The following is a 27,917-nucleotide window of genomic DNA, read 5'->3' as shown; positions in this document are numbered from 1 at the left end:
TTGACCGTGTCGCAAAAATTTCGATGGCCATATCATTCACTCGAGCTGTCTAAAATGTGTCACAAAACAATCGTAAACAGTTGTGGCCCTGGTGGCATGGAACACTGTCATGAAGTCGAAGAAGTCGAACATAACCATTTCCAGTCAATGATCGGTGCAGTTGAACCAGAGGACCCAATCCATTCCATGTAAACACAGCCCACACTATTATAGGCACACCATCAGCTTGCACAGTGCCTTGTTGACAAGATGGGCCCTTGGCTGTGGGGGCCTGCTTCACACCTGAACTCTACCATGAGCTCTTACTAACTGAAGTCGGATTCATCTCAACGGGTCATGGTTTTCCAGTCGTCTAGGGACCAACCGATATGGCCACGAGCATCCTAACGGATACGTACGTCGTACGTCCTGAGAGGTGGCATGAGCCCCCTCTCATATTTCTATCTTACGATTCTCCTCTCTAATTGCATGCGATGGAAAGTTGCTATTCCTTCACACGCGGACTTCCCACGCAGCGTCTCTCGTCACCCGGGTGGTCCGGTGACAGGCGGGCTCTGCTGATCTGGAAAGCTTTAAGCCGACGGGTGTGAGGAAGTCGAGTGAATGCTTTGCAGACACCGACATTGTCAAGAGGCACGCCCGCAGAGCTTGAAGTAGCGGCTGGGCTAGAGGTTCCGTTACTTCGCAGAAACTTAGCGAAAACACTTTCTGGCGGTCTACCAGCGAGGCGTGGGAATGACTTGTGTACCCAGGCACCTGTGGCGGGAAAATTCCCGCACTTTCTGCAAAATAGTAACTGTGATTGGCTTGCTCAGGGCATAGCTCCGTGACATAGCAAGATCGGCGCAGAAATTGGCGCCAAGAATCTCCATTGGTGGAATGGTAGCGTTCCGGCAATGGAGTGGATTTTTCCGCCGGTTTTCGAGTTGCTGATTGGAACGTTTAACCACGGCCACTGTCGTGGGGGCGGGAATGTTCTGTGTTCGGTTTTTGTACGGGTGCTCTTGTAGGTAGTTGGCTCTCGCCTTTCGGTCGAGGACGTCGAAGCAACCAGCCAACGGCTCCGGTACGGCAGATCGTGTCCTGGGAGTCAAGAAGTCGGTTTGGTAATGTATGTCCGTAGCACCGGCAGATAGGGATTTTCCTAGGTGACAATCAGAGCTCAGCAGAGCGCGCCTGTTCGTCTTTTTTCTAACTTTGTTCTGTCTTGGGTAGCAGCAATTAATGTTGGGTTGGCTATGTGTTTTCTCTAAGAATTGAGTTGCTAGGAATTGGCTGCACATATCACTTCGTCATAATCCTCACAATCTAGTTTAGGGACAACTTCACATTCACAGCGTTTGTTTAAGTATCCAATTAGAGCCAATTTGATGTATTGTTAATGTTTCATGTGTTGTTGTTTATTATTTTGTGTTTAGTCTTAATAAATCATATTGTTATTTTGGACAGAACTTTCCTTCTGTTAATAGGTAGAGCAACCCCATCATTCCTCACTATGTTAATGAAACCTTCGTTTAATTAACTTATTTATCAAATTAAATTATTGCAGGTGCCAAACTCTCTTCTACTCCACTGGCAGGGTTGATTAGAGTCAGTTCACGTATTTTTTTTATCCTTGTGCAACAGCAAAAGTTGGAGTTAGAATAGGGGGGGCTTAGAGCATCATGTACATATGTAGATTCTAGAAGAATTGAGTGTTAAATACACTGCTAGCCCCGGCACCTCGCAGTCCCACACTGATTTCTGCGGTTACTTCGCGCAGTGTTGCTTGTCTGGCAGCACTGACAACACTAAGCAAACAGTTAAGTGTAGGCAGTCGGCCACTGTGCTGTCCGTGGTGAAAGATAATGCCAGAAATTTCGTATTCTCTGCACACTCTTAACAGTGTGGATCTCGGGGTGTTGAATTCACTAACGATTTCCGAAATGGAATGGCCCATGCCTCTAACTCCAACTACGATTCCGCAGGTCTGTAAATTTCCGTCGTGCGGCCAATACGACGTCGGAAACCTTTTCACACGAATCACCTGAGTACAAATGACAGTTGCACCAATGGACTTACGTTTTATACCTTGTGTACACAATACTAGCGCCATTTTTATAAGTGCATATCGCTATCCCATGACTTTGGTCATCTCAGTGTAATGGGTCGGTAATGGGTTGAAACGACCACATAGATTATGTTGTGGGGGAAAAAAAAGCAAAGACTGCGATTTATCTGCATAACACTTGGGAAGTGAAACAGCTTTCACCACTCTTGCCCGCTCGCTTCTGGAGTACTGCTGTGCGGTGTGGGATCCTCATTTGATGGGTGCGGTGTGGGATCCTCATTTGATGGAACTGACGAAGCACACTGAAAAAGTTTAAAACTTTTATTTTGTTGGTGTCCACAGCCTCGACGTATTTTGAGAATGAAAACATGGACCACGTATGCTGTATTCTTTTTATTTCCCATGCAACTAGCCAATTTAAACTGTGGATCATTTTCAAGAACCTGTAATGCGCCCAAAAATGGTGACATTGGTTTATGCATAAATTGTCTACAAGCTCTCGCATAAACGTATACTTTAAAACCTAAATTACTTACGCATCTTAACCTACCGGCTTCATTTCACATTGTAATACATCGCTGGTACATGTCGACAGGTATACATCGCATTTTTATGTGTACATAACACAAAAACAATACAGCAGTACACATAATTACGTCCATTAGCCAAAATACAGTCTCTTAAGTAACAGCGTGGTCGGTATTACACAGAGATCGTAAACGATATCGCGTTAGTTCTTTCACAGCCCTACAGACATTTATCAAATATGTTTGATGCCGACTGCCAAACTTTGGTTTATCAACAAAAATGAGTGTTGAATATCGCAGAAGAACAATGGTCCGAAACACCGCAGCAGGCTTTGCAGCGACTGGAACAAGGAGAAAGGTGTGCAGGTACTGGATTGGCCCTCAAGTTCGCCTGATGGTAATCGTGTTGAAAATGTATGGTCTTACATCAAAAAGAAGTTTGCAAGAAGAAAAAATAATCTTCACTTCGAAACAACTGTCAACGCAAATTCGACGCATTTGGAGGTCTCTTCCAGATGAACACGCGGAGAATGCGGTTTCAAGTATGCCTCGGAGGTGCCAAGCTATTATCGACGCTTTGGGTGACAGGACGTATTATTAATTTTTGTTCATATGTGATTATGTACATGTTTTAGTTTGTTGTCAAACACAATTTTCTATTGATTAACCCGACCACGAACAGACAGTAACAGCAGTGCCTACGCTATGATATGGCAGCTTCCTTTTTTTGTCGGGTATGGAAGTATTCATGTATACTACTGTATTGTTTTTGTGCCACATACATACAAAAATACGGTGTATACCTGTCAATATGCACCAGCAATGTATTAGAATGTGAAATCCAGCTGGGAACTTAAGATCTATAAGTAACTTGGTTTATAAAGTGTATTTATAGGCGAAAACTTGTAGACAATTGATATACAAACCGATGTTATCATTTTTGAACGTATTACAGGTACTTGAAAATGACCCGCGGTTGAAATTGTCCACTTTCATGGCAAATAAAAAGAATACAGCCTACTTAGACCATTTTTTCGTTCTCAGAACATCGAAAAAGTTCAAAGAAGGGCAGCCTGTTTGGACTGTCGCGATATGGGGGAGAGAGTGATACGTGAATTCGGGTGGCAATCATTTAAAAAAAGAAGGTTTTAGTTGTGGCAGCATCTTCTCGTGAAATTTCAGTCTCCAACTTTCTCCTCCGATTGCGAAAATATTGCTGGCGCCCACCTACATAGGGAGAAATGATCATCGTGTTAAGAAATCAGAGTTCACACAGAAAGATTTAAATGCTCGTTTTTTCCCGCGAGCCGTTGGAGAGTGGAGCGCTAGAGAAAGAATTTGAAGGTGGCTCTATGAACCGTCTGCGAGGCGTTCACTTGTGAATTGCAGACTAATCACGTAGATGTAGATGCACAGGAGGAGAGCTCAGTGACTTCGAACGTGAACTAGTCATTGGATGTCACTTGAGTAAAAACCACATGAGGGATTTTTCAATCCTTCTAAAGGTGCCGAAGTGACGTGACTGTGAAGTGAAAACGCGAAGGCACAGCCATAGCTAAACGAATACCAGGCAGATCGCATGTAGTGACCAACAGGAACTGTCGAGCATGTGGGAATTCATTGTAAAAGCCCTACAGCTGGAATGGGCACGTGACCATCGGCAGAGGACGTAGGCACAGTGGCAGAGCTTTGCATCGTCTGATGGATCCCGATACCTTCTTCATCATGCTGATGGGAGGGCCGAATCCGTCGTCATCCAGAGGGACAGTTCTTTGACGCCTGTAAGGCGGGACGGAAACAAGCCGGTGACGGTTCTGTTAAGCTCTGGGGACCATACACGTGGACGTTCATGGGTCCAGTGGAGCTCGTATAAGGCGCCATGACGGCCAAGAAGTATCAAATGGTTCAAATGGCTCTGAGCGCTATGGGACTTACCTTCTGAGGTCATTAGTCCCCTAGAACTTAGAACTACTTAAACGTAACTAACCTAAGGACATCACACACATCCATGCCCGAGGCAGGATTCGAACCTGAGACCGTAGTGGTCGCGCGGTTCCAGACTATAGCGCCTAGAACCGCTCGGCCACACTGGCCGGCCAAGAAGTATCGTGCACGTGTTGCAGACCACGTATACTCCTTCATGACGATCGTGTTTCCCCTACGGCAGTGGTGTATTTAACAAGATAATGAGCCATATCATAAACATTGTGGTGGAGTCGTTCTAGGAACACAGTGGCGAGTTGCCCCTCTCCGCGCAAGTGTCAGATCTGAACCTGATCGAACAAATATGTGATGTAACTGAACCTGGCATCAAATTTCTTCGCTCCCCTCCCAAGAATTTATGGGAATTATGTGCCTTGTGTGTGCAGATGTGGTGTCAATATACTCTAGCTATCTACCAAGGCCTCATTCCATCCTTGCTACGACACGTCACCGTTGTTACCCGTAACAAAGATGGCATACCGGCTATTAGGTAGTTAATCATAATGTTCTGGCTGATCAGTAAATGACTGCAGTGACTGTATGTGCTGACTTCTTCGTAACTTTGTGTCTTAATAAGCGTTTTCACATTTAACCTGGTGTGGGTCTGTTCTTTGCTTTTCTGCGCGAGCTTGAAAATCGCGCGCACGGTGGACTCAGACATTGCAGAGTCCGGCAGAAGAAAAAGGAGGGCTTGGTATGCAGCAGGGACATACACATAAACGGAAACAGAGCTAGTCCATGCTAAGGGTAGGGACAGATGTCAGGGTGAAAGTTGCGTCGCCCGGAGTCTCCTTGGTAGAAGGCAGCTTTTGTTCTGTTTTAGAGCACATTTTCTCGGGACAGGCGAGCAGAGCTCTATGGCGGGAGAAAGAAATTCTCTGTCCGCAAGTGGTCAACGATGTGCCTTGTTCAGAACAGAGCCTTCAGCAGACAAGAATCTCAATCTTTCAAAAAAAAAAAAAAAAAAAAAAAGACACGAAGATGACGCAGAATTTGCGGCCAGCTTCAGGCACAGTTTTTAACTTTTGCAGGACGTGGGAAGCGAGGCTAGCCGGTGGACACGAAAACGCCAATTGGTAAAAATGCATGAGACATCATGAGCCCAGATCACATAGTCGTAAGGTTTTTGGAGAAGAGTGGAGGATAGAGACGTCATTGGAGTTTTTTCTTTTTTATGTGACGTCCTCTTGGCACGATTTTTGCTGAAGAAGCAGTTACACCGTTGCATGCTGCAAATACTTTTAAAGTGATTGGTGGTTATATTTTCTTTGTGGGAAGAAAAGAGCAAGCTGTTCGATTCTGATAGACAAGAAGTGACTTCGACATGGGTCTTGGCGCTGGACATCTCTGCAGTATCCGGTCTCCACTGGAGGAGCCAACTGGGCGTCCAGTGTTCGAGTCTGCAGAGGGGCGATCCTAGCGTCACAATTCAGCGAGCTAACACACTGTTCTTCTTACACTGATGAACAGTAATAGCAGCTCTGGCACATTAGAACAATACTTGATCAGCGTTCAGTCTGAGCATAGCAGTTAAGCATTCTACGTCCATCAGTGCTTTGGTGGATGCATGTGCTTTCTTTCTTCATTTCAACATGCAGGCAGGCAGTCACTATGGCCGAGCTATCTTGAGCTATTTCAGAACGTCAGTTGCGTTTATAGGTGACCATTTCAAACTTTTCAAGTGGCGATGACGGGAAGATCTACTTTGCCTGAAATGCATGGTACATTTTTGTATTTCTGTGTGTTGTTCCACAGTCAGATCCGTTTCCATGTTTGTGCTTTGTTTGAATAAACTGATATGTTCTTTGAAATCGTGTTTCTGGTAAATATTTTCATTTTTGAAATCAAACAGTTCCCCCCTTTTAGGATACACAGCAAGGGCCACAATATTTCTTTTCATTTATTAGCCCGTTGTGTACAGTAATTTAACTTTGTGTTAAGGGTGCGTGTTAGTCTGAGCTAGGTATTTACGTTTAACACGGTCAGGGTTTCGCAATCAGACACACCTGATAAAGTGAATTCTCTTCCTCAACGACCTCATTATCAAAGCAAATGGCGTGGTGTCTTCCCGGGCATTAACTAATATTTTGTCCGTTGTGGTTACCATTTACAATGTTACCCAAAGTATCTGGACACTTATTAGTGGACATTAATACGGGGTGTGTCTACCCTCCGCCTCTGTGACGGACTGAACTCTGTCGGAGACACATTCATCTGGATGTGTGTAGAGGAAGTAGCAGCCCGTCATTCCTCAAGGGGTGAAACCAGATAAGTTAGTGAAGTTACACTGTGGGGTCTGGAGAGAAGTTAGTGGTCTAACTCATCCAAAAGGTTTTCCACTGTGTTCAGGTTGGGACTCTTGACAGGCTATTCCATTTCAGCCACGTTATTGTCCACAAACCACTGAGTCACAGATGCTGCTTTATGACAGGGTGTAATGTCATGGTGATAGATATCGTCATCTCCGAACTGCTGCTCTGCTGTACGCAGTGCACAGTGGTGTAAGATGTGGTTATATCCTTCCGCATTTAGCGTTTTCTTAAGCGCAGCTATATTTTAGAAGGTTGCAGTGTAGATTAGTTTGAATAAAACACTCCATATAACATGTGTCCAGTTTTATTATCGGTTGCAGCTGTCAGAATGTAACATAAGGTGATACCAACAGAAGATGTTAAGCAAAGGCAAATAGTTAAGTTTGATGTTGATTTGCATAAATTTCAAATCGAATTCTCTTTTCAGTGCCAAGTGTTTGTTTTCAGTTCGTCCAGGCGAACTTTTACGGGGACAGCACTAAACATAACCAGAACGATTGTCTCTTGGGCTTACTTTTCCTTTATAGGCTTTCCCTATCCCCTTAAACATCTAAAGCGTCAAGGTTCAGATGTAATACAACTGCATCAGTCCCACGTAGTTACGTGAAAACACGAATAAGCTCTTGAATCTGGTACTCTGGGGTAGGGAAAATGTCTAGCGTATTTTCTACAACCTGTAGCGGCGTTTCCATTACAAAACTCACACACAAATATCATATCAGCACACTCAACATTTGCAGATACGTGCACATTGCTTAAACCTTGCAGTAGAATTGGCCAAACAATCGCTGTCACATTGGAGAAAACAGTTATGCGAACTCGAGCACAACGTCACAATATGATATACAAGTCTAACATTGCGTCAGTCGATGGGCTCACCTGAGAGCTATATTATCCTTGAAGAATCAAGATCGCTAGTAATTCCTTTTATTATTATTACCGGTTTCAAAAAATGTACACTGTAAAACTAAGAATGCTACAAGATCCAATTATTGCAGCGAAGATCTGTCGAAACTGGTAATAATACTAAAAGGAATTACTAGCGACCTTGGTAAACCTGAGCCTTCAAGAATATTTACATCATGAACTAAAAAAATAAAACGACAGTCGATAAATAAGCCCATAGGAATAAGAATGAAAACCCGCAAAACGAAAACTTTGTAATCAACTGTAGGCCTATCTTCATAGCCAGTAATAGCTGGACATGTATTGAATGGAATGTTTTATTCGAATTACACTGAGGCAACAAAAGTCGTGCGGCCGGGGTGGCGGTTCTAGGCGCTACAGTGTGGAACCGCGCGATCGCTACGGTCGCAGGTTCGAATCCTGCCTCGGGCATGGATTTGTGTGATGTCCTTTGGTTAGTTAGGTTTAAGTAGCTCTAAGTTCTAGGGGACTGATGACCTCAGAAGTTAAGTCCCATAGTGCTCAGAGCCATTATTTTGAACAAAAGTTGTCATATACCTCGTAATATCTTGTCGGACCTGCTTTTACCCGGCATAGTACAACAACACGATGTGGCATAGGCTCAACAAGTCGTTGGATGTCCCCTGCAGAAACATTGAGCCATGCTGCCTGTATAGCCGTCCATAACAACGAAAGTGTTGCCGGTGCGGGATATTGTGCAAGAGCTGACCTCTCGATTACGTCCCATAAACGTTCGATGGGATTCCTGTTGGGCGATCTTGGTGGCCAGATTATTCACTCGAATTGTGTAGAACGTTCTTCAAACTAATCGCGAACAATTGTGGCCCAGTGACATGAAATCTTTGCTTGGGAATCTGAAGTCTGTGAATGACTGCAAATGGTCTCCATGTAACCGAACACAACCATTTGCAGTCAATGACCGATTCAGTTGGACCAGAGGACCCAGTCCATTCCATGGAAGCACAGATCACACCTTTATGGAGCCACCACCAGCTTGCACAGTGCCTTGTTGACAACTTTGGTCCATGGCTTCATGGGGTCTGCACCACACTGTAACCCTAGCATCAGTTCTTACCATCTGAAATCGGGACTCATCTGACTAGGCTACGGTTTTCCAGTGGTCTAAGATCCAACCGACATGGTCATGATTCCAGCAGAGGCACTGCAGGCGATATCGTTCTGTTATCAAAGGCTTCAAATGGTTCAAATGGCTCTAAGCACTATGGGACTTAACATCTGAGGTCATCAGCCCCCTAGACTTAGAACTACTTAAACCTAAATCACCTAAGGACATCACACACATCCATGTCCGAGGCGGGATTCGAACCTGCGACCGTAGCAGCAGCGCGGTTCCTGACCGAAGTCCCTAGAACCGCTCGGCCACAGCGGCCGGCGTTAGAAAAGGCACTCGAGCCGATAGCCTGCTGCCATAGCACATTAACGCCAAATTTCGCCGCACTATCCTAACGGATACGTTCGTTATACGTTTCACATTGATTTCCACTGTTATTTCACTCAGACTTGCTTGTCTATTAGCAGTTACAACTCTACACAAACGCTGGTGATCACGGCCGTTTAATGGAGGCCGTTGGCCACTGCGTTGTCGGTGGTGAGAGGTAATGCCTGAAATGTGGTGCTTTTGGGACACTCTTGACACTGTAGATTTCGGAATACTAAGTTCCCTAACGACTTCCGAAATGGAACGTTCCATGAGTCTAGCTCCAAATACCACTCCGCGTTCAAAGTCTGTTAATTCAGACCGGAAACCTTTTCACATGAATCAGCTAAGTGCGAATGACAGCTCCGCCAGTCCACTGCGCTTCTGTACTTTATGTCCACAGCTCGTGGTGTCGCGGTAGCTTTGTCGCTTCCCGAGCACGGGGTCCCGAGTTCGCTTCCCGGCGGAGTCAGGGATTTTCACCTGCCTCGAGATGACTGGGTGTTGTTGTGTTGTCCTCATCATCATCATTCATCCCCATTACGGTCGGAGGAAAGCAATGGCAAACCACCTCCGCTAGGACCTTGCCTAGTACGGCGGTGCGGGTCTCCCGCATCGTCCCCTACGCTCTGTCGAGGAGTATGGGACCTCATCATCATCTGTACTTTATGTACGCGATACTACAGCCATCTGAATGCGTGCATATCGGTATCCCGTGACTTTGTCGCCTCAGTGTATCGTGTACTGCCACCACCTGAAACACTCTGTAGATTTTCTCGCCAGATGAAATAGCGTTTATATTTTTGGACAGCATTGTGGTTGGGTCTGTGACTTCCTCCACAAGAAAGGGCGGTATGATTAGTCGATTCTTCCCCGTAAGCTTGTGTGGTTAGCTACCCATTTGATGTTCGTCTGAATGGGAAGTAGTCTCCCACTTGACGCTGGCCCCTTCTGCCGACCCAGTGGAGCACCGTGGGTCGCGAGTTTGGTCGACACGTGCTGTCGACGGCGGAGCGCGGTCGATCCGGCGCGTCGCGACGCACCGCCTCCGGTATCTTATCGACTGCGGCCTGCGCACACTGCGATAAGATTCGCCCTCAGCGTTTGATGAGTCGGCGCTTGTACGGTTTCAGTCGATTTCCAAAGATACTAAATGACTCTGCTTAGCACTGTAGAAGTGTCGTAGGACCGTTGCTATTCACAATATACATGAATGACCTTGTGGATGACATCGGAAGTTCACTGAGGCTTTTTGCGGATGATGCTGTGGTATACCGAGAGGTTGTGACATTGGAAAATTGTACTGAAATGCAGGAGGATCTGCAGCGAATTGACGCATGGTACAGGGAATGGCAATTGAATCTCAGTGTAGACGAGTGTAATGTGCTGCGAATACATAGAAAGATAGATCCCTTATCATTTAGCTACAATATAGCAGGTCAGCAAATGGAAGCAGTTAATTCCATAAATTATCTGGGTGTACGCATTAGGAGTGATTTAAAATAGAATGATCATATAAAGTTGGTCGTTGGTAAAGCAGATGCTAGACTGAGATTCATTGGAAGAATCCTAAGGAAATGCAATCCGAAAACAAAGGAAGTAGGTTACAGTACGCTTGTTCGCCCACTGCTTGAATACTGCTCAGCAGTGTGGGATCCGTACCAGATAGGGTTTATAGAAGATATAGAGAAGATCCAACGGAGAGCAGCGCGCTTCGTTACAGGATCATTTAGTAATCGCGAAAGCGTTACGGAGATGATAGATAAACTCCAGTGGAAGACTCTGCAGGAGAGACGCTCAGTAGCTCAGTACGGGCTTTTGTCAAAGTTTCGAGAACATACCTTCACAGAAGAGTCGAGCAGTATATTGCTCCCTCCAACGTATATCTCGCGAAGAGACTATGATGATAAAATCAGAGAGATTAGAGCCCACACAGAAGCATACCGACAATCCTTCTTCCCACGAACAATACGAGACTGGAATAGAAGGGAGAACCGATAGAGGTACTCAAGGTACCGTCCGCCACACACCGTCAGGTGGCTTGCGGAGTATGGATGTAGATGTAGATGTAAAAGCCTTCTCCTTTTGCAATAAATGACTGGTATTCTACATCGCTTTTTTCTACTTATTAACACTCGGTCCAGTCACGTGACTGTGACCGCCGGCTGTGTTCAACATCAACATGCACTTATAGATGGTAGCACTACCACTAGCAGTGGAAGGTATATCAAGTGTGTAGGGGGGCGCGGAAAACGGTACAGTCATTGTCGTATACGGAAAAGGAGTGATTCATCTTACGTCCAAAATGGCATGATCTTTGGCTTTTACAAAACGGCTAAGTTCGTAAACTGCGAGCGAGCCGCCGTGGCTAAAGTACATCGTAATAGCAAAATGGCTATATCCAAATCAGGCGCCGAGAATACTGTGTTGCGACACAGGCCATAGATGACAAGGGTGAACGACGGCTGCGGTAATGTGTACGGGCGGATAGACGCGCAACTGTCGAGCAACTGGGCGTCCAGATGAATCAAGGGACTACCAACAGTGTCTCTTCAACGACCGTTCAGCGAACTTGTATAGGCCTCTGCAGCTTGTGCCTGGTTCAATAAATGGTTCAAATGGCTCCGACCACTATGGGACTCAACATCTGAGGTCATCAGTCCGCTAGACTTAGAATTAGTTGAACCTAACTAACCTAAGGACAGCACACACATACATCCCCGAGGCAGGATTCGAACCTGCGACCGTAGCAGCAGCGCTTGTGCCTGGTCCATGCCCCCGTACTGACTGTTGTTAGTTGGTACCGCATCTGGACGTCCACGGAGTGGCTAGATTGGCCGTTTGACATAAATCACGTTTTATGTACCATCAGGCAGGTGGTCGTTGACGTGTGCGACGTGAAACGTCTGAAAGGAAACACCCTGCGTGCTTTATGGTCTAGGAAATCATTTCGTGCATTATCTGGGTGATTTCGACATTCTGAAATGCTCAGTGGATCAAAACAATTATGCCTCCATCCTTGGGGGCCACGTCCACCCTTACAAATGGTTCAAATGGCTTTGAGCACTATGGGACAATACCTGAGGTCATCAGTCCCCTAGAACTACTTAAACCTAACTAACCTAAGGACATCACACACATCCATGCCCGAGGCAGGATTCGAACTTCGTAGCGGTCGCGCTGTTCCAGACTGAAGCGCCTAGAACCGCTTGGCCACCCGGCCGGCTCCACCCTTACATTTAATTTGTTTTTCGTTAGCGTAATAGTATCTACCAGCAGGACAATGAAACATGTCACACGGCTCGTGCGTGGTTCGAAGAGCATCAGAATGTGTTTACCGAACTCCCCTGGCCACTAGACTCCCCAGGTTTAAAACCACTCTATAATTGAGGGTTGAATAACATTTAGGTGGTTTTTTGTTCTACTGATTTTTATTTGTATGAACTAGTTTTCGGCATATTAGGCCATCTTCAGATAACTACTGGCTATTGTTTACAAGGAGCTTGTGTTCTTACATACCAAATATTCTGGACTAAGATACAACGCACTTACATACGATCTTGAGTTGTGGTATTGTCTTTGGAACTGTCAAACGGATCTTTTGGCTTTTTGTTCTGTAAAACTGTTCTTTAACATAATAAATCACATTTTATGGTTTGTCAGTACCATCTATGACAACAATTAGAATTATTTAGAATACACATTATTACAAAATTACAATTTTTTTGGTATTTGTTGTGAACAGTTGCACTGGACACTAATTGTTGGTTGTACAACAGCCATGTTTTCTTTCGGGGTTGCATTTTGTTGTTAGAAAAATTGTGCATTAGTATATACCAAATATTAGATTGTTACAGTTGAGTTACATACTAAAATGTAGACTTTCACGGCCGGAAATACCATGTCCATTATAATTATCCGGGCTGTTATGCCGTGGTCGGTTGATGAATTCTGTGTCGATTCCCAACGTTTCGTCTCCGACTGCGGGAGACATCTTCAAGGGGGCCCGTAGCTCGATGGAAGGTCCAACACACCCACTGGCTCGCTACTGGCTACAGTCAGTCAGTCTAGGGACTTCCCGCAGTCGGAGACGAAACTTTGGGAATCGACACAGAATTCATCAACCGACCACGGCATAACAGCCCGGAATGGACAGTTGAGTTACAGTTAGAAATGTAAACACATAAGGGATATTACATTATATTGGGGTGTGAATTTGTATACTATTGGGACACTTTGTGGTTAGTAGCAGGTTTAGTTTATTGTGTAAAATTTAAGTGTGGTGATGTGCTTAGTTGCAATTGGTCATTTAGAACCAGCTGGGGATTTATGGCTAAGTGTTTGTTAATTTCAAGTGCTTCTAGTAGGATGAGTTTTCTGCCTTTGTTGGCTATATGTAGCACTTCTGCTTGTGTTAGATATTTGTGTCCTTCTTTGAGCACATGCTCAGCAAAGGTGGAATCTGATTTATTTAATCTCCAGCTGCGTTCATGCTCAGTCAGTCTTGTTGATATGGCCCGACCCGTTTTACCAATGTACAGTTTATTGCAGACAGCGCAGGTTATTTTATGGCCCGGCCCGTTTGACCAATGTACAGTTTATTGCAGACAGCGCAGGTTATTTTGTAGACCCCACTGTTGCTTAGTTTATCTGTTTTGTCCTTGCTGTTGAATAGGAGATTAGCTGTAGTGCCTCTTACATAAAATGATGTTTTATAGTTTTGGGATTTCAGTATTTTGGCTAGTTTGTCCGAGAGCTTACCTAGATATGGAATGGTACACCAGTCGGTTTTTGGTGTGGTTGTTATTGCAGAGGGGGCATAAATCTGTGGGAACACCTCGATCGAGTCCACCATGGATTCTCAACCGAGAAAACTAACCCAGGTGGTCACAGCACTAGAGTCCTCATGACTCTGCATACCTGTCGGTAGCCTCCAGAACCTCATTAACTCCCTTCCCGCACACTCTCTTCGAATCGGAATTACATGTATGCAAATAACACCGAAACTCTCGTGTTATTAGTTGCATACAAGCTAGTTCTAGTGTGAGACAACACCGTCTTTGTTAGGTGTAGCCGTAGTGAAATGGTTTCCTTGCTTAACCCCAGGACCATTTGGAGCTGCTTGACGTAGCTCTTCCTCGGTGCAGGAGAGAGCTGGCAGCAAGTGGTACCTGTTCTGTTCTTTTCTGCAGTCGCAGTTGTCAGTGACGACTGGAAAGTCCCGTTTTTGGAGATTATATCTAAATCTTCCGACTTCTGAACACAGGCGATTGAGAGAACGCCAAGTAGTCCACATCTTGGCGACAAGGAAGGAAATTTTCAGATGGCTGAGAAGAATGAGGATTATTTTTTACTACCTCTGTTTCCACATTTCAGTTCTTGCTGTGGATAGAACATCTGCAAGATGTTGCTGGTCCTCATGAAGCTTTTCACAGACCGCAGTCTCTAGAGTGACTGAAAATAAAAGAAGAAAAACAAGAAAGCTTCTTTCTGAGCAAATAAATTGATTTGGCCTCACTCGCACGGTTGATTGCGTGACTAACTACCCCGTCTTTGAGAAGCTACCGGCAACCGAAATAGGCTGGACCTGTTAGTAGTAAACAGTATCAGCGACAACATAACCAAGCAAGTCAGGTGACAATGATGTAAAGGTGAATGGCTCCTTCCATCGCATTGGCTACTTTCTGAGCGACCGTTTTGAAATTACCAGATGTGACACTAGAAACACTCAGCAGTAAACCGTAAGAAAGCCCTTTTGCAGAGAACAAGACATTCGGCGCACAATTCGGCGACGTAGTCCTCACCTTGCTGCTGAACGTTCAGAAACGTGTACCTTGAGTTGCTTTAGCAGCAACTGGTGGCCACACGTGACGAGTGTGAAGAAAACAGAAGCTCTCGAAACGCAGTAGTGTAAACTACATTTTCAGTTTCTCAAACACGAGACCAGCAATGTTTACCATGGGAATTTGTGCCTCAGAAGTTGTGCGGGCTGTATTCTTCTTTACATGTGTTTATCGACACGTTTAACTCTCCACGTGTCTAGGCTCTTCTGCAAAGGAGACCGCATACACATGGTCCAGTCACATTAGTGTGACCAACGCCTACATCTGACGTCAACGTGCTATAACCACTCACAGACGGCAGCTGGCAGCACTAGCAGTGCAGGGTATACTGTATTAATCGTGTCGGTGGGATGCGGTCAATAGTGCAGTTGTTGCCGGGTTGTGGAAACGGAGCGATTTACACGATGTGATCAAAAGTATCCGGACACCCCCAAGAACATACGTTTTTCATATTAAGTGCATTGTGCTGCCACCTACTATCAGGTACTTCATTTCAACGACATCAGTAGTCATTAGACACCGTCAGAGAGCAGAATGGGGCGCTCCACGGTACTCACGGACTTCGAACGTGGTCAGATGATAGGGTGTCACTTGTGTCATACGTCTGTACGCGAGATTTCCACACTTCTAAACATCCCTAGGTCCACTGTGTCCTATGTGATAGTGAAGTGGAAACGTGAAGGGACACGAACAGCATAAAAGCGTACAGGCCGACCTCGTCTGTGGTCGTAACTTCTAACAGACAGACATCTATCCAGACCGTCTCACAGGAATTCCAAGCTGCATCAGGAACCACTGCAAGAACTATGACAGCTAGGCGGGAGGTGAGAAAACGTGGATTTCATGGTCGGGCGTCTGGTCATAAGCCACACATCACGCCGGTAAATGCCAAGACACCCTACTAAGGGTGTCTTCATCACAATGAAATAATGATAAACCGTAAAATTACATTGCGAAAAAGCAATGGTCCAAATTTACAGCAGCTGTGCTCACGTTAAAAATAAAATAAAACGTTCCAGCCTTTGCCTTGTGTACCTAGCCAGGATCAACATCAGACTGATGTTTTACTTTATTTTTGACTTGAACATAGCTACTCAAAATTCGGACCATTGCTTTTTGCAGTTTTACAGTTTATCATAATTTCATTCTGATGAAGACACCCTTGTATTGTATGGAACCGGGGACCTAGAAACGACGGAGAGGCTTCGTCCCCGCCGTAGCCCTCAGTGGTACACAACCCCACAACAGGCTACAGCAGTCCACTCACCCCACCGCCGCCCCACACCGAACCCAGAGCTATTGTGCGGTTTTGGCCCCCAGTGGAGGACCACCTCATCCTTTCTTGCTTGATGTGCTCTCTGAGGACGGTGGCACCTTCCAGCAAGATAAATGTTCGTACCACGAGGCGGATATTGTTGTAATACAACTCCTGTCCCGTTAGTTGGCACAGTGGCACATGTGCACTGAAGAGACAAAGAAACTAGTACACCTGTCTAATATCGTGTAGGACCCACGCGAGTACGCAGAAGTGCCACAACATGACGTGATACGGACTCGATTAATGTCTGAAGTAGTGCTGGAGGGAACTGACTCCATGAATGCTGCAGAGCTGTCCATAAATCCGTAAGAGTACGAGGGAATGGAGATCTCTTCTGAACAGCACGTTGCAACGCATCCCAGATATGCTCAACAATGTTCATGTCTGGGGAGTTTGGTGGCCAGCCGAAGTGTTTAAACTCATAAGTGTTACTGGAGCCACTCTGTAGCAATTCTGAACGTGTGGGGTATCGCATTGTCATGCCGGAACTGTTCAAGTCCGTCGGAATGCACAATGGACATGAATGGATGCGGGTGATGAGACAGGATGCTTACAAACGTGTCACCTGTCAGAGTCGTATCTAGATATCTTCAACTTTTGTAATCCTGTCTTCCTCAGCTGCGTGTAATATTACGGTATATTGATAATTTTTACTTAGGGGCCGTCTGACGGCAACTGAATAAAACACAGTTTTAGTGCGATACGCGTTTCGCCTTTATTTTCTGCAAGGTATCATCAGTGGCAGGTTGCGTGGACAACTTCCTACACATTACGCTCCTGTTGCATTTTTGGTGTTCTTCTCCTTCTTATGAATGGAAATTTGCGGTTTTTTCCCACATTCCACAACACCATGAACTGAACGCTTGTTTCAATGCAATGTTTTGGTTTCTGCTGCCGACTGTCAAAGTCAGTTGAGCGTAATATGTAGGGAATTGTCCACGCAACCTGCCACTGATGATGCCTTGCAGAAAACAAAGGCGAAACGCTTATGGCACTAAAATTGTGTTTTATTCAGTTGCTGTTAGACGCTCCATAAGTAAAAATAATCAATATACCGTCGTATCTAGACGTATCATGGGTCCCATATCACTCCAACTGTACACGCCTCACACAATTACAGAGTCTCCACCAGTTCCGAAAGCCTATATTGATGATGTTTCGTTGAATGGTTCGCACGCTGACACTTGTTGATCGTCCAGTACTGAAATCTGCAGCAATTTGCGGAAGAGTTGCACTTATGTCACGTTGAGCGATTCTTTTCAGTCGTCATTGGTCCCGTTCTTGCAGGATCTGTTTCAGGCCGCAACGATGTTGGAGATTTGATGTTTTACCGAATTCCTGATCTTTCTTTTAGTGTTCAACCCTGGGGTTGGTTTGCAGAAGAGCGCCATTCCTCTCTTCTGTCTGCCTTCCTCTTCATTTCCACGTATGTCTTACATCCAACGTCATTCATGATCTGTTGCATGTATAATATCCTTGGTCGCCCCCGCCGATTCCTTCCGTCAATAGCTCCTTCCGCTATTGTTCCAATGATGTTGTTGTGTCGTAGGATGTGCCCTACAAGTTTGTCTCTTCTTGTTTGGATGTGCCTCCACAGAGATCTGGTTTCCTGTACTCTTCTAAGCACCTCTTCATTTGTTACTTTGTCTCTCCAGCTGATCTTCATCATCCTTCTATAGCGCCCCATCTCCAGGGCCTCTAGCTGTCTTCTCTCTTCTCTTCCAATCGTCCAAGTTTCACATCCGTATAGGGCCACATTCCAAACGAAACCTTTCATGATACGTTTCCTTATTTTCAGACTGATGTTGTTGCTGGTGAGTAAGTTCCTTCTCCGATTAAAGGCAATTTTGGCCTTTTGTATTCTGGTCGCAATTTCTTTCCGGCTTCTACCATCTCTTGTGATTTTTCTTCCCAGGTAAGAAAATTCCTCTATCACCTCCAGCTCCTCTCTTCCAATTCTCATTCTCAAAGGTTCATATTCTGCTCCTGTACTGCATACCATCACTTTAGTCTTTTTCTTGTTTATTCTCATTCCATACTGATTGCGTAGAACTTTTTCCTTTGTTCTGAGGACTTCCTCTAGATCTTATTTTGTCTCCGTGACTATAGCAATATCATCTGCATAACGCAGCATGTCTATCTTCTGCCCATTAATTTTGATCCCCACCTCTCAGTAGTTTCTCGAACTTGGTATATAGCTTCCTGGATGTAAGCATTGAATATAAGAGGAGAGAGAGCACATCCTTGCCTTATCCCTTTTCCGATATTTGCTTCTTGTTCCTGGTGACAGTTCGTAATCACTGCCACCTCATTCTTATAGAAGCTTAGTGTCACACGGATGTCTTTGTACTTTATTCCATTTTTCCTCAGGACTCTGAACATCTCTTGCCAGATAACGTTATCAAATGCCTTTTCCATGTCTACAAAGGCAATATAAGTTGGATTATTATTCTGTAATTGCTTTTCGATAACGAGTCTCAGTGCCAGAATCGCCTCTCTCGTTCCCAGTCCCCTTCTGATTCACGTGAAATGGTCATACGGGAAAATCACCACTTCATCGCTACCTCGGAGATGCTGTGTCCTATGGCTCGTGCGCCGACTATATGGCGACATTCAAAGTCAATTAGATCTTGATAACCTGCCATTGTAGCACTAGTAACCGGTCTAATAACTGCGCCAGACACTTGTTGTTCTATGCAGGCACTGTGTATATTATATCGACATGAATCAGGTGCACAGATAATTGATATGAGTAGTGTTCTGTCGTAAAAGAACTGTTTATGATGGATTATGCCCCTGTAAACTTCTATTCAGACTGTTACATGCACAAACGTTTCAATTTTTGTGTGAAACAGTGTACCGAATCGATGTCATAGTGAGCCGCTGCTGTATTGCGTTCAACACTGCTGGCCATTAAAATTGCTACACCAAAAAGAAATGCAGATAATACACGGGTATTCAATGGACAAATATATTATACTAGAACTGATATGTGATTAAATTTTCACGTAATTTGGGTGCATAGATCCTGAGAAATCAGTACCCAGAACAGCCACCTCTGGCCGTAATAACGGACTTGATACGCCTGAGCATTAAGTCAAACAGAGCTTGGAAGGCATGTACAGATAGAACTGCCCATGCAGCTTCAACGCGATACCACAGTTCATCAAGAGTAGTGACTGGCATATTGTGACGAGCCAGTTGCTCGGCCACCATTGACCAGACGTTTTCAATTGGTGAGAGATCTGGAGAATGTGCTGGCCAGGGCAGCAGTCGAACTATTTCTTTATCCAGGAATGCCCGTACAGGAGCTGCAACATGCGGTCGTGCATTATCCTGCTGAAATGTAGGGTTTCGCAGGGGTCGAATGAAGGGTAGAGCCACGGGTCGTAACATTTCTGAAATGTAACGTCCACTGTTCAAAGTGCCGTCAGTGCGAACAAGAGGTGACACAGACGTGTAACCAATGGCACCCCATATTTTCACGCCGGGTGATACGCCAGTATGGCGATGACGAATACACGCTTCCAATGTGCGGTCACCGAGATGTCGCCAAACACGGATCCGACCATCACGATGCTGTAAACAGAACCTGGATTCATCCGAAAAAATGACGTTTTTCCATTCGTGCAGCTAGGTTCGTCGTTGAGTACGCCTTCGCAGGTGCTCCCGTCTGTGATGCAGCATCAAGGGTAACCGCAGCCATGGTCTCCGAGCTGACAGTCCATTCCGCTGCAAACTTCATCAAACTGTTCGTGCAGATGGTTGTTGTCTTGCAAACGTCCCCATCTGTTGACTCAAGGATCGAGACGTGGCTGTACGATCCGTTACAGCCATGCGGATAAGATGCCTGTCATCTCGACTGCTAGTGATACGAGGCCGTTGTGACCCAGCACGGAGTTCCGAATTACCCTGCTGAGCCCACCGATTCCATATTCTGCTAACAGTCATTGGATCTCGACCAACGCGTGCAGCAATGTCACGATACGATAAACCGCCATCGGGATAGGTTACAATCGGACCTTTATCGAACTCGGAAACGTGATGGTACGCATTTCTCCTCCTTACACGAGGCATCGCAACAACGTTTCACCAGGTAATTCCGGTCAACTGCTGTTTGTGTATGAGAAGTCGGTTGGGAACTTTCCTCGTGTCGTCACGTTGTAGGTGTCGCCATCGTTGCCAACCTTGTGTGAATGCTCTGGAAAGCTAATCATTTGGAGATCACAGCATCTTCTTCCTGTCGGTTAAATTTCGCGTCTGTAGCACGTCATGTTCGTGGTGTAGCAATTCTAATGGCCAGTAGTGTAAATGGTGTTGAGCTGGCGGTCATAGTGATTTCGTTCGTGAGTTTATGTTACAGTGGAGCACGTTGAGGTTCGAATTCACGGCCGTGGACGACAGCTTAAGGCCTCCGAATGTCGAGGAGTGTCGCTGTCGCGAGTGGAAACTCCAGAGTTCTTCCCGCGTGTAAGAAGTCCTGCGCGAGAGGTGCGCGGCGGAGTAGACGGCGTGGGGTGGGGAAGGCAGACAGGCAGAGGCGTGGAGCGCTGTCGGCGGCCCGTAGCGGGACGGCCGAGCGTGGCGCGCGCACGCCGGGGGCGGAAGGGGCGGCGGAGATCGATAGCGGCGGCGGCGGCGGCGATGGGGGCCCAGCGTGGCCTCGCCTCGCCCCTGCACGGCGCCGTGGCCCGCGGCACCTCAAAGCGGCCGCCCGCCGCAGCTCGCCCTGGCCGGCCGCGCGCGCTACCTCACTGCTCCCTGCCGCCGGCCTAAGCCAGCGTGAAGCCCGACAGCCCCACTCCCCCTTTGCTCCTCTTACCAATGCTGACGCACTGCACCACACGATTCACGCACGTGCTCTGTATATTCGACAAAAGGTAGTGAATAGTCTAACAATTCCAGAATGAGATTTTCACTCTGCAGCGGAGTGTGCGCTGATATGAAACTTCCTGGCAGATTAAAACTGTGTGCCCGACCGAGACTCGAACTCGGGACCTTTGCCTTTCGCGGGCAGTTTTAATCTGCCAGGAAGTTTCATATCAGCGCACACTCCGCTGCAGAGTGAAAATCTCATTCTCGAAACATCCCCCAGGCTGTTGCTAAGCCATGTCTCCGCAGTATCCTTTCTTTCAGGAGTGCTAGTTCTGCAAGGTTGGCAGGAGAGCTTCTGTAAAGTTTGGAAGGTAGGAGACGAGATACTGGCAGAAGTAAAGCTGTCAGGACCGGGCGTGAGTCGTGCTTCGGTAGCTCAGATGGTAGAGCACTTGCCCGCGAAAGGCAAAGGTCCCGAGTTCGAGTCTCGGTCGGGCACACAGTTTTAATCTGCCACGAAGTTTCAGTCTAACAATTCTTTCCTTAGTGGCACGAAGACTTCTTATTGATTATGATTATGAAACTTACTAGTAGATTAAAACTGGGACTCGAACCGGAAAGTTTCCCTGCCGCCTTAATGCTCTTGCACACTGAGCTAACACAACTCGTCCTTAGTGCTTTACTTCTGCCAGTACTTCCCTCCTACAATTCGTAATTCATTGCTACACCATCAAGATGACGTGCTACAGACGCGAAATTTAACCGACAGGAAGAAGATACTGTGATATGCAAATGATTGGCTATTCATAGCATTCACACAAGGTTGACGCCGGTCGCAACACCTACAACGTGCTGACACGAGGAAAGTTTCCAACCGATTTCTCATACACAAACAGCAGTTGACGGCGTTGCCTGTTGAAACGTTGTTGTGATGCCTCGTGTAAGGAGGAGAAATGCTTACCATCACGTTTCCGACTTTGATAAAGGTCGGATTGTAGCCTATCGAGATTGCGGTTTATCGTATTTCGACATTGCTGCTTTCGTTCGTCGAGATCCAGTGACTGTTAGCAGAATATGGAATCGGTGGGCTCAGGAGGGTAATACGGAACGCCGTGCTGGATCCTAACAGCCTCGTATCACTAGCAGTCGAGATGACAGGCATCCGCATGGCTGTTACGCATCGTGCAGCCACGGCTCGATCCCTAAGTCAACAGATGGGGACGTTTGCAAGACAACAACCATCTGCACGAACAGTTTGACGAAGTTTGCAGCGGAATGGACTATCAGCTCGGAGACCATGGCTGCGGTTACCTTTGATGCTGCATCACAGACAGGAGCGCCTGCGAAGGCGTACTCAACGACGAACCTGGGTGCACGAATGGCAAATCGTCATTTTTTCGGATGAATCCAGGTTCTGTTTACAGCATCATGATGGTCGCATCCGTGCTTGGCGACATCGCGGTGAACGCACATTGGAAGCGTGTATTCGTCATCGCCATAATGGCGTATCACTCGGCGTGATGGTATGTGGTGCCACTAGTTACACGTCTCGGTCACCTCTTGTTCGCATTGACGGCACTTTGAACAGTGGACGTTACATTTCAGATGTGTTACGACCCGTAGCTCTACCATTCATTCGATCCCTGCAAAACCCTACATTTCAGCAGGATAATGCACGACCGCATGTTGCAGGTCCTGTACGATCCTTTCTGGATACAGAAAAAGTTCGACTGCTGCCCTGGCCAGCACATTCTCCAGATCTCTCACCAATTGAAAACGTCTGGTCAATGGTGGCCGAGCAACTGGCTCGTCACAATACCCAGACAGTACTCTTGGTGAACTCTGTGGTATCGTGTTGAAGCTGCATGGGGAGCTGTACCTGTACACGCCATCCAAGCTCTGTTTGACTCAATGCCCAGGCGTATCAAGTCCGTTATTACGGCCAGAGGTTGTTGTTCTGGGTGCTGATTTCTCAGGATCTATGTACCCAAATTGCGTGAAAATGTAATCACATGTCAGTTCTAGTATATTTGTCCAATGAATACACGTTTATCATCTGCATTTCTGCTTGGTATAGCAATTTTTATGGCCAGTAATGTATGTGCAACTAACGCTCCAGGAAATGCTAGCGATACGAGGGCACGACAGCGGGTTCTTCAGGGCCGTACCAAAATATGTCGGCTGCTTTGGGATTTTGTCCGGAGTCAGCGGCGACGAATGAAAATGTGTGCCAGACCAGGATTCGGACCTGGAATTATCTGCTTGCTAGGCCGGTGCGTTAACCTTTGCGCTACCCGGACACAGCGTTGTTCCCACGCAGCGCCACCCGTCCACATTGTCCGCCCATATACTCCTTGCTCGCTAGTATGAGATTTTACGCAGAAGGTCGAACGTAATTACGCATTTTACGGCAAGAAAGTGAAACTGTGTTGCTGTTAATAACGATCATCCTCCTTTACCTCCTCTGCATTACTGCAGATGACGCGTCACTGAGCACATTTGTTCTGTGCTTGCAGTACACGTGAGGTGCCTAGTTGTTTCCACTGCACTTTGTGGAATACGAAGATTCTGTTGTAGTTCACTAACCTGCTGTCTTCAAGCTGATGTCCCCAGCGCAGAAAACAGCACGCAGGTCGTAGGTTCTGTATCTTGAGGCTGAAACTGACTTTCAGCGAGGTTCTGTTCTGAAATAATGTCTAACTTCTTTGGGATGCCACTCTCGTATTTTAATATAGCCACACGAGAAGACTACATGATCTTAATACAACACCTTCTGATACAGCAAAGTACGTTATCTAACACAATGTTTACGAAAATGTATCTTTACACTATTTGTGGCACGTGTCTGTCTGTGCCTCATGACTACCGGAGTGAATCTTTTAATACTGAATACTGGCGAACACATCCTGCCACAGACAACATGACTGTACATCTCGACTGCCTAATCCAGAGTGACGAACAGCCCGACACACTTCGCGCGCCATACCAGAAAAGGCGTGACCCGAACGCTTCCGAAGTGCTTCGTCTGCAATTTCGTCAGTCTTTTGTTTTTGATTTAAATTGTTTTTAATAATTCTAAAATGACTGATTGATAGTCAGCTGTTGAGAGATATTCATATTAAAAAGTGAAGTCATTCCAATGAGTAGTTTAACTAATAATAATAACTATACTTTAACGTTTTGGAGCCCTTGCTCCGAACACAGCAGCCAATCACAGAGCAGTAGCGTTATTCAGGCGGTCTTTCTCACCGGAATGGTACCGAATCTAACATCTGTCACAGGTACCTCACATCACATTTCGTCATCTATATACTTCTTGCATCTCCACTGCTCTGGGAACAGCTACTTGGAGCCTAATATGATGGCTGACTAAGCCAGAACTATTACAAGGTGGTAGATTCACTGCGGTTTGAGGCGAATGAAGTACGAGGGTTTCCCAGAAAGTAATGCACCGCATTTTTTTTCTCAGCCGAAAACAATGCCCCGGATGCGAAACGTTACGTATGTAGTACTTGAAGTCTCCTGAGGGAGCGCGCCAAGTTTCCGTCACTTCCGACGCATAGACTAGTTGTGGGACAGTTTCGAAATGGCGTCTGTAGGTGATGTACCTTATTAGCAAAGTGCCGTCACTGAATTGCTCACTGCAGAGGAAGGAACTGTGGACAATAGACACAAACGTTTGTGCAAAGTCTAAGCAACTGCTGTCGACAGATCTACAGTTAGTCGCTGGATACGGAAGGTCAGTTCATCAGATGGCGGTTCGGCGGAGCTCCAGGATTTGCAGTGGTCGGGAAGACCATCCACGGGTGTCACACTTGACACTCGTGACCCAGCCCCTCGGACTTCCACTTGTTTGGGCCATTAAAGGACGATGAGGATGTGATTCACATAGTGAACGCTCGCAGGGGAGCTTCTGTGAAGTTTGGAAGGTAGGAGACGAGGTACTGGCGGAATTCACGATACCCAGTGATTTATGGCGCTATACGACAACTTTGTTTATTTGGATAGAAGTGTATGCTGCCTGAAGATGACAAAATGAAATGCCTAAACTCGTTGCTTTCAGAATAAAATAAAATATCTTTAAGTGTACGGCTGTTGGTGAATTTTATTGACATAGAAAATTATTTACAAGCCGATGTCCCCTGGCCATGATGAACCAACAGAGATTCTCCACGATTGGTTGCTGCATTCAGAAGTTGCTCGCCAAAATGAAATGATAATCTTCTGTTATTAACATTAGACAAATTAAACAGCGTATTTACTTGCATTTCAAATTAAAGCATCTCTCAACAGCGTATTATCATTCGATTATTTCACGAGTATTAATAACCATAAGAATAATAAACATCTGCTAAACGAGGAGGCAGACGACGCACTTCGGGGATCTTCGGATCGCGTCTAAATTGGATTGCGAGCGGAGTGGTTCGGCTGTAAGGTCAGAGCTGGTTCGGCAGTGTCGGAGGTCAGACATGTTGTCTACAACGGTATCAGTTAAGGCTTAATTTGCAATTTCTAGTTTGTAAATATGAGAACTGTAACTACGGAGATACGCAAGTCATTAATTTGCTGAAGAATAGAAATTATTTGTGACTCTAAAGTGGAATGTATGGTGCAGTTTCTAGTGTTTTTCCAATAAAAAGCGAGTGGCATCCCGTATAAACAAACCGATTGGAAATTTAATTATTTCTGAAATAACAGATCCTCGCTAAGAGTTTCTTACAGCCTCAAATTACGGATTCACGACCTACGTGCTGTTTTATGCTCAGGGGAACATTTATTAGAAATTAAAGCATTCGACTCTTGGCGATTGAAGCAAATGCTCACCTTGCGTGTACTGCAGTCTTAGTAAACTGAGATCAGTGACACGTCATCTGTGGTAATGTAGAGGAGGTATGAAAGAGAGAAATATTTTTGAGGGAAGGGGTTTATCATACGCACATATACAGGGTGGTCCATTGATCGTGACCGGGGCAAATATCTCACGAAATAAGCATCAAACGAAAAACTACGAAGAACGAAACTCGTCTAGCTGGAAGGGGGAAACCAGATGGCGCTATGGTTGGCCCGCTAGATGGCGCTGCCATAGGTCAAACGGATATCAACTGCGGTTTTTTTTAAAATAGGAACCCCTATTATTTATTACATATTCGTGTAGTACGTAAAGAAATATGAATGTTTTAGTTGGACCACTTTTTTCGCTTTGTGATAGATGGCGCTGCAATAGTCACAAACGTATAAGTACGTGGTATCACGTACCATTCTGCCAGTCCGGTCGGTATTTGCTTCGTGATACATTACCCGTGTTAAAATGGACCGTTTACCAATTGCGGAAAAAGTCGATATCGTGTTGATGTATGACTATTGTGATCAAAATGCCCAACGGGCGTGTGCTGTGTATGCTGGTCGGTATACTGAACGACATCATCCAAGTGTCCGGACCGTTCGCCGGATAGTTACGTTATTTAAGGAAACAGGAAGTGTTCAGCCACATGTGAAACGTCAACCACGACCTGCAACAAATGATGATGCCCAAGTAGGTGTTTTAGCTGCTGTCGCGGCTAATCCGCACATCAGTAGCAAATTGCGCGAGAATAGGGAATCTCAAAAACGTCGGTGTTGAAAATGCTACATAAATATCGATTGCACCTGTACCATATTTCTATACACCAGAAAATGCAAGGGGACGACTCTGAACGTCGTGTACAGTTCTGCCACTGGGCACAAGAGAAATTACGGGACGATGACAGATTTTTTGCAGGCGTTCTATTTAGCGACGAAGCGTCATTCACCAACAGCGGTAACGTAAAGTGGCATAATATGCACTATTGGGCAACGGAAAATCCACGATGTCTGCGACAAGTGGAACATCAGCGACCTTGGCGGGTTAATGTATGGTGCGGCATTACGGGAGGGAGTATAATTGGCCCCGATTTTATTGATGGCAATCTAAATGGTGCAATGTATGCTATTTCCTACGTAATGTTCTACCGATGTTACTACAAGATGTTCCACTGCATGACAGAATGGCGATGTACTTCCAACATGATGGATATCCGGCACATAGCTCGCGTGCGGTTGAAGCGGTACTGAATAGGATATTTCATGACAGGTGGATTGGTCGTCGAAGCACCATACCGTGGGCCGCACGTTCTCCGGATCCGACGTCCCCGGATTTCTTTCTGTGGGGAAAGTCGAAGGATATTTGCTATCGTAATCCAACGACAACGCCTGACAACATGCGCCAGCGCATTGTCATTGCATGTGCGAACATTACGGAAGGCGAACTATTCGCTGTTGAGAAAAATGTCGTTGCAGGTATTGCCAAACGCATTGATGTTGACGGACATCAATTTGAGCATTTATTGCATGAATGTGGTATTTACAGGTAATCACGCTGTAACAGCATGCATTCTCAAAAAATGGTTCAATTGGCTCTGAGCACTATGGGACTTAACTTCTGAGGACATCAGTCCCCTAGAACTTAGAACTACTTAAACCTAACTAACCTAAGGATATCCATGCTCGAGGCAGGATTCGAACCTGCGACGGTAGCGGCCACATGCGTTCTCAGAAATGATAAGTTCACAAAGGTACATGTATCACATTGGAACAACCGAAATAAAATGTTCAAACGTACCAACATTCAGTATTTTAATTTAAAAATAAACCTACCTGTTACCAACTGTTCGTCTAAAACTGTGAGC

At 45.8% G+C, this 27,917-nt stretch overlaps 1 protein-coding gene across 1 annotated transcript in view; it reads left to right on the top strand.

Annotated features, from left to right (window-relative positions):
* Window positions 1-21,174, top strand: part of LOC126092676 (uncharacterized) — a 64,163-nt gene extending 42,989 nt beyond the window's left edge. Inside the window, exon 4 of the mRNA XM_049908397.1 lies at window positions 20,762-21,174. Within this exon, the coding sequence (XP_049764354.1) occupies window positions 20,762-21,174 (413 nt within the window). The remainder of the gene's footprint in view (window positions 1-20,761) is intronic.
* The last annotated feature ends 6,743 nt before the right edge of the window (window positions 21,175-27,917 follow it).

Source organism: Schistocerca cancellata, chromosome 7 (genome assembly GCF_023864275.1).
Source record: "Schistocerca cancellata isolate TAMUIC-IGC-003103 chromosome 7, iqSchCanc2.1, whole genome shotgun sequence".
Classification (NCBI taxonomy): domain Eukaryota; kingdom Metazoa; phylum Arthropoda; class Insecta; order Orthoptera; family Acrididae; genus Schistocerca; species Schistocerca cancellata.
The sequence above is the reverse complement of the archived record's forward strand: the minus strand, read 5'-3'. Positions and strand labels throughout refer to the sequence as shown.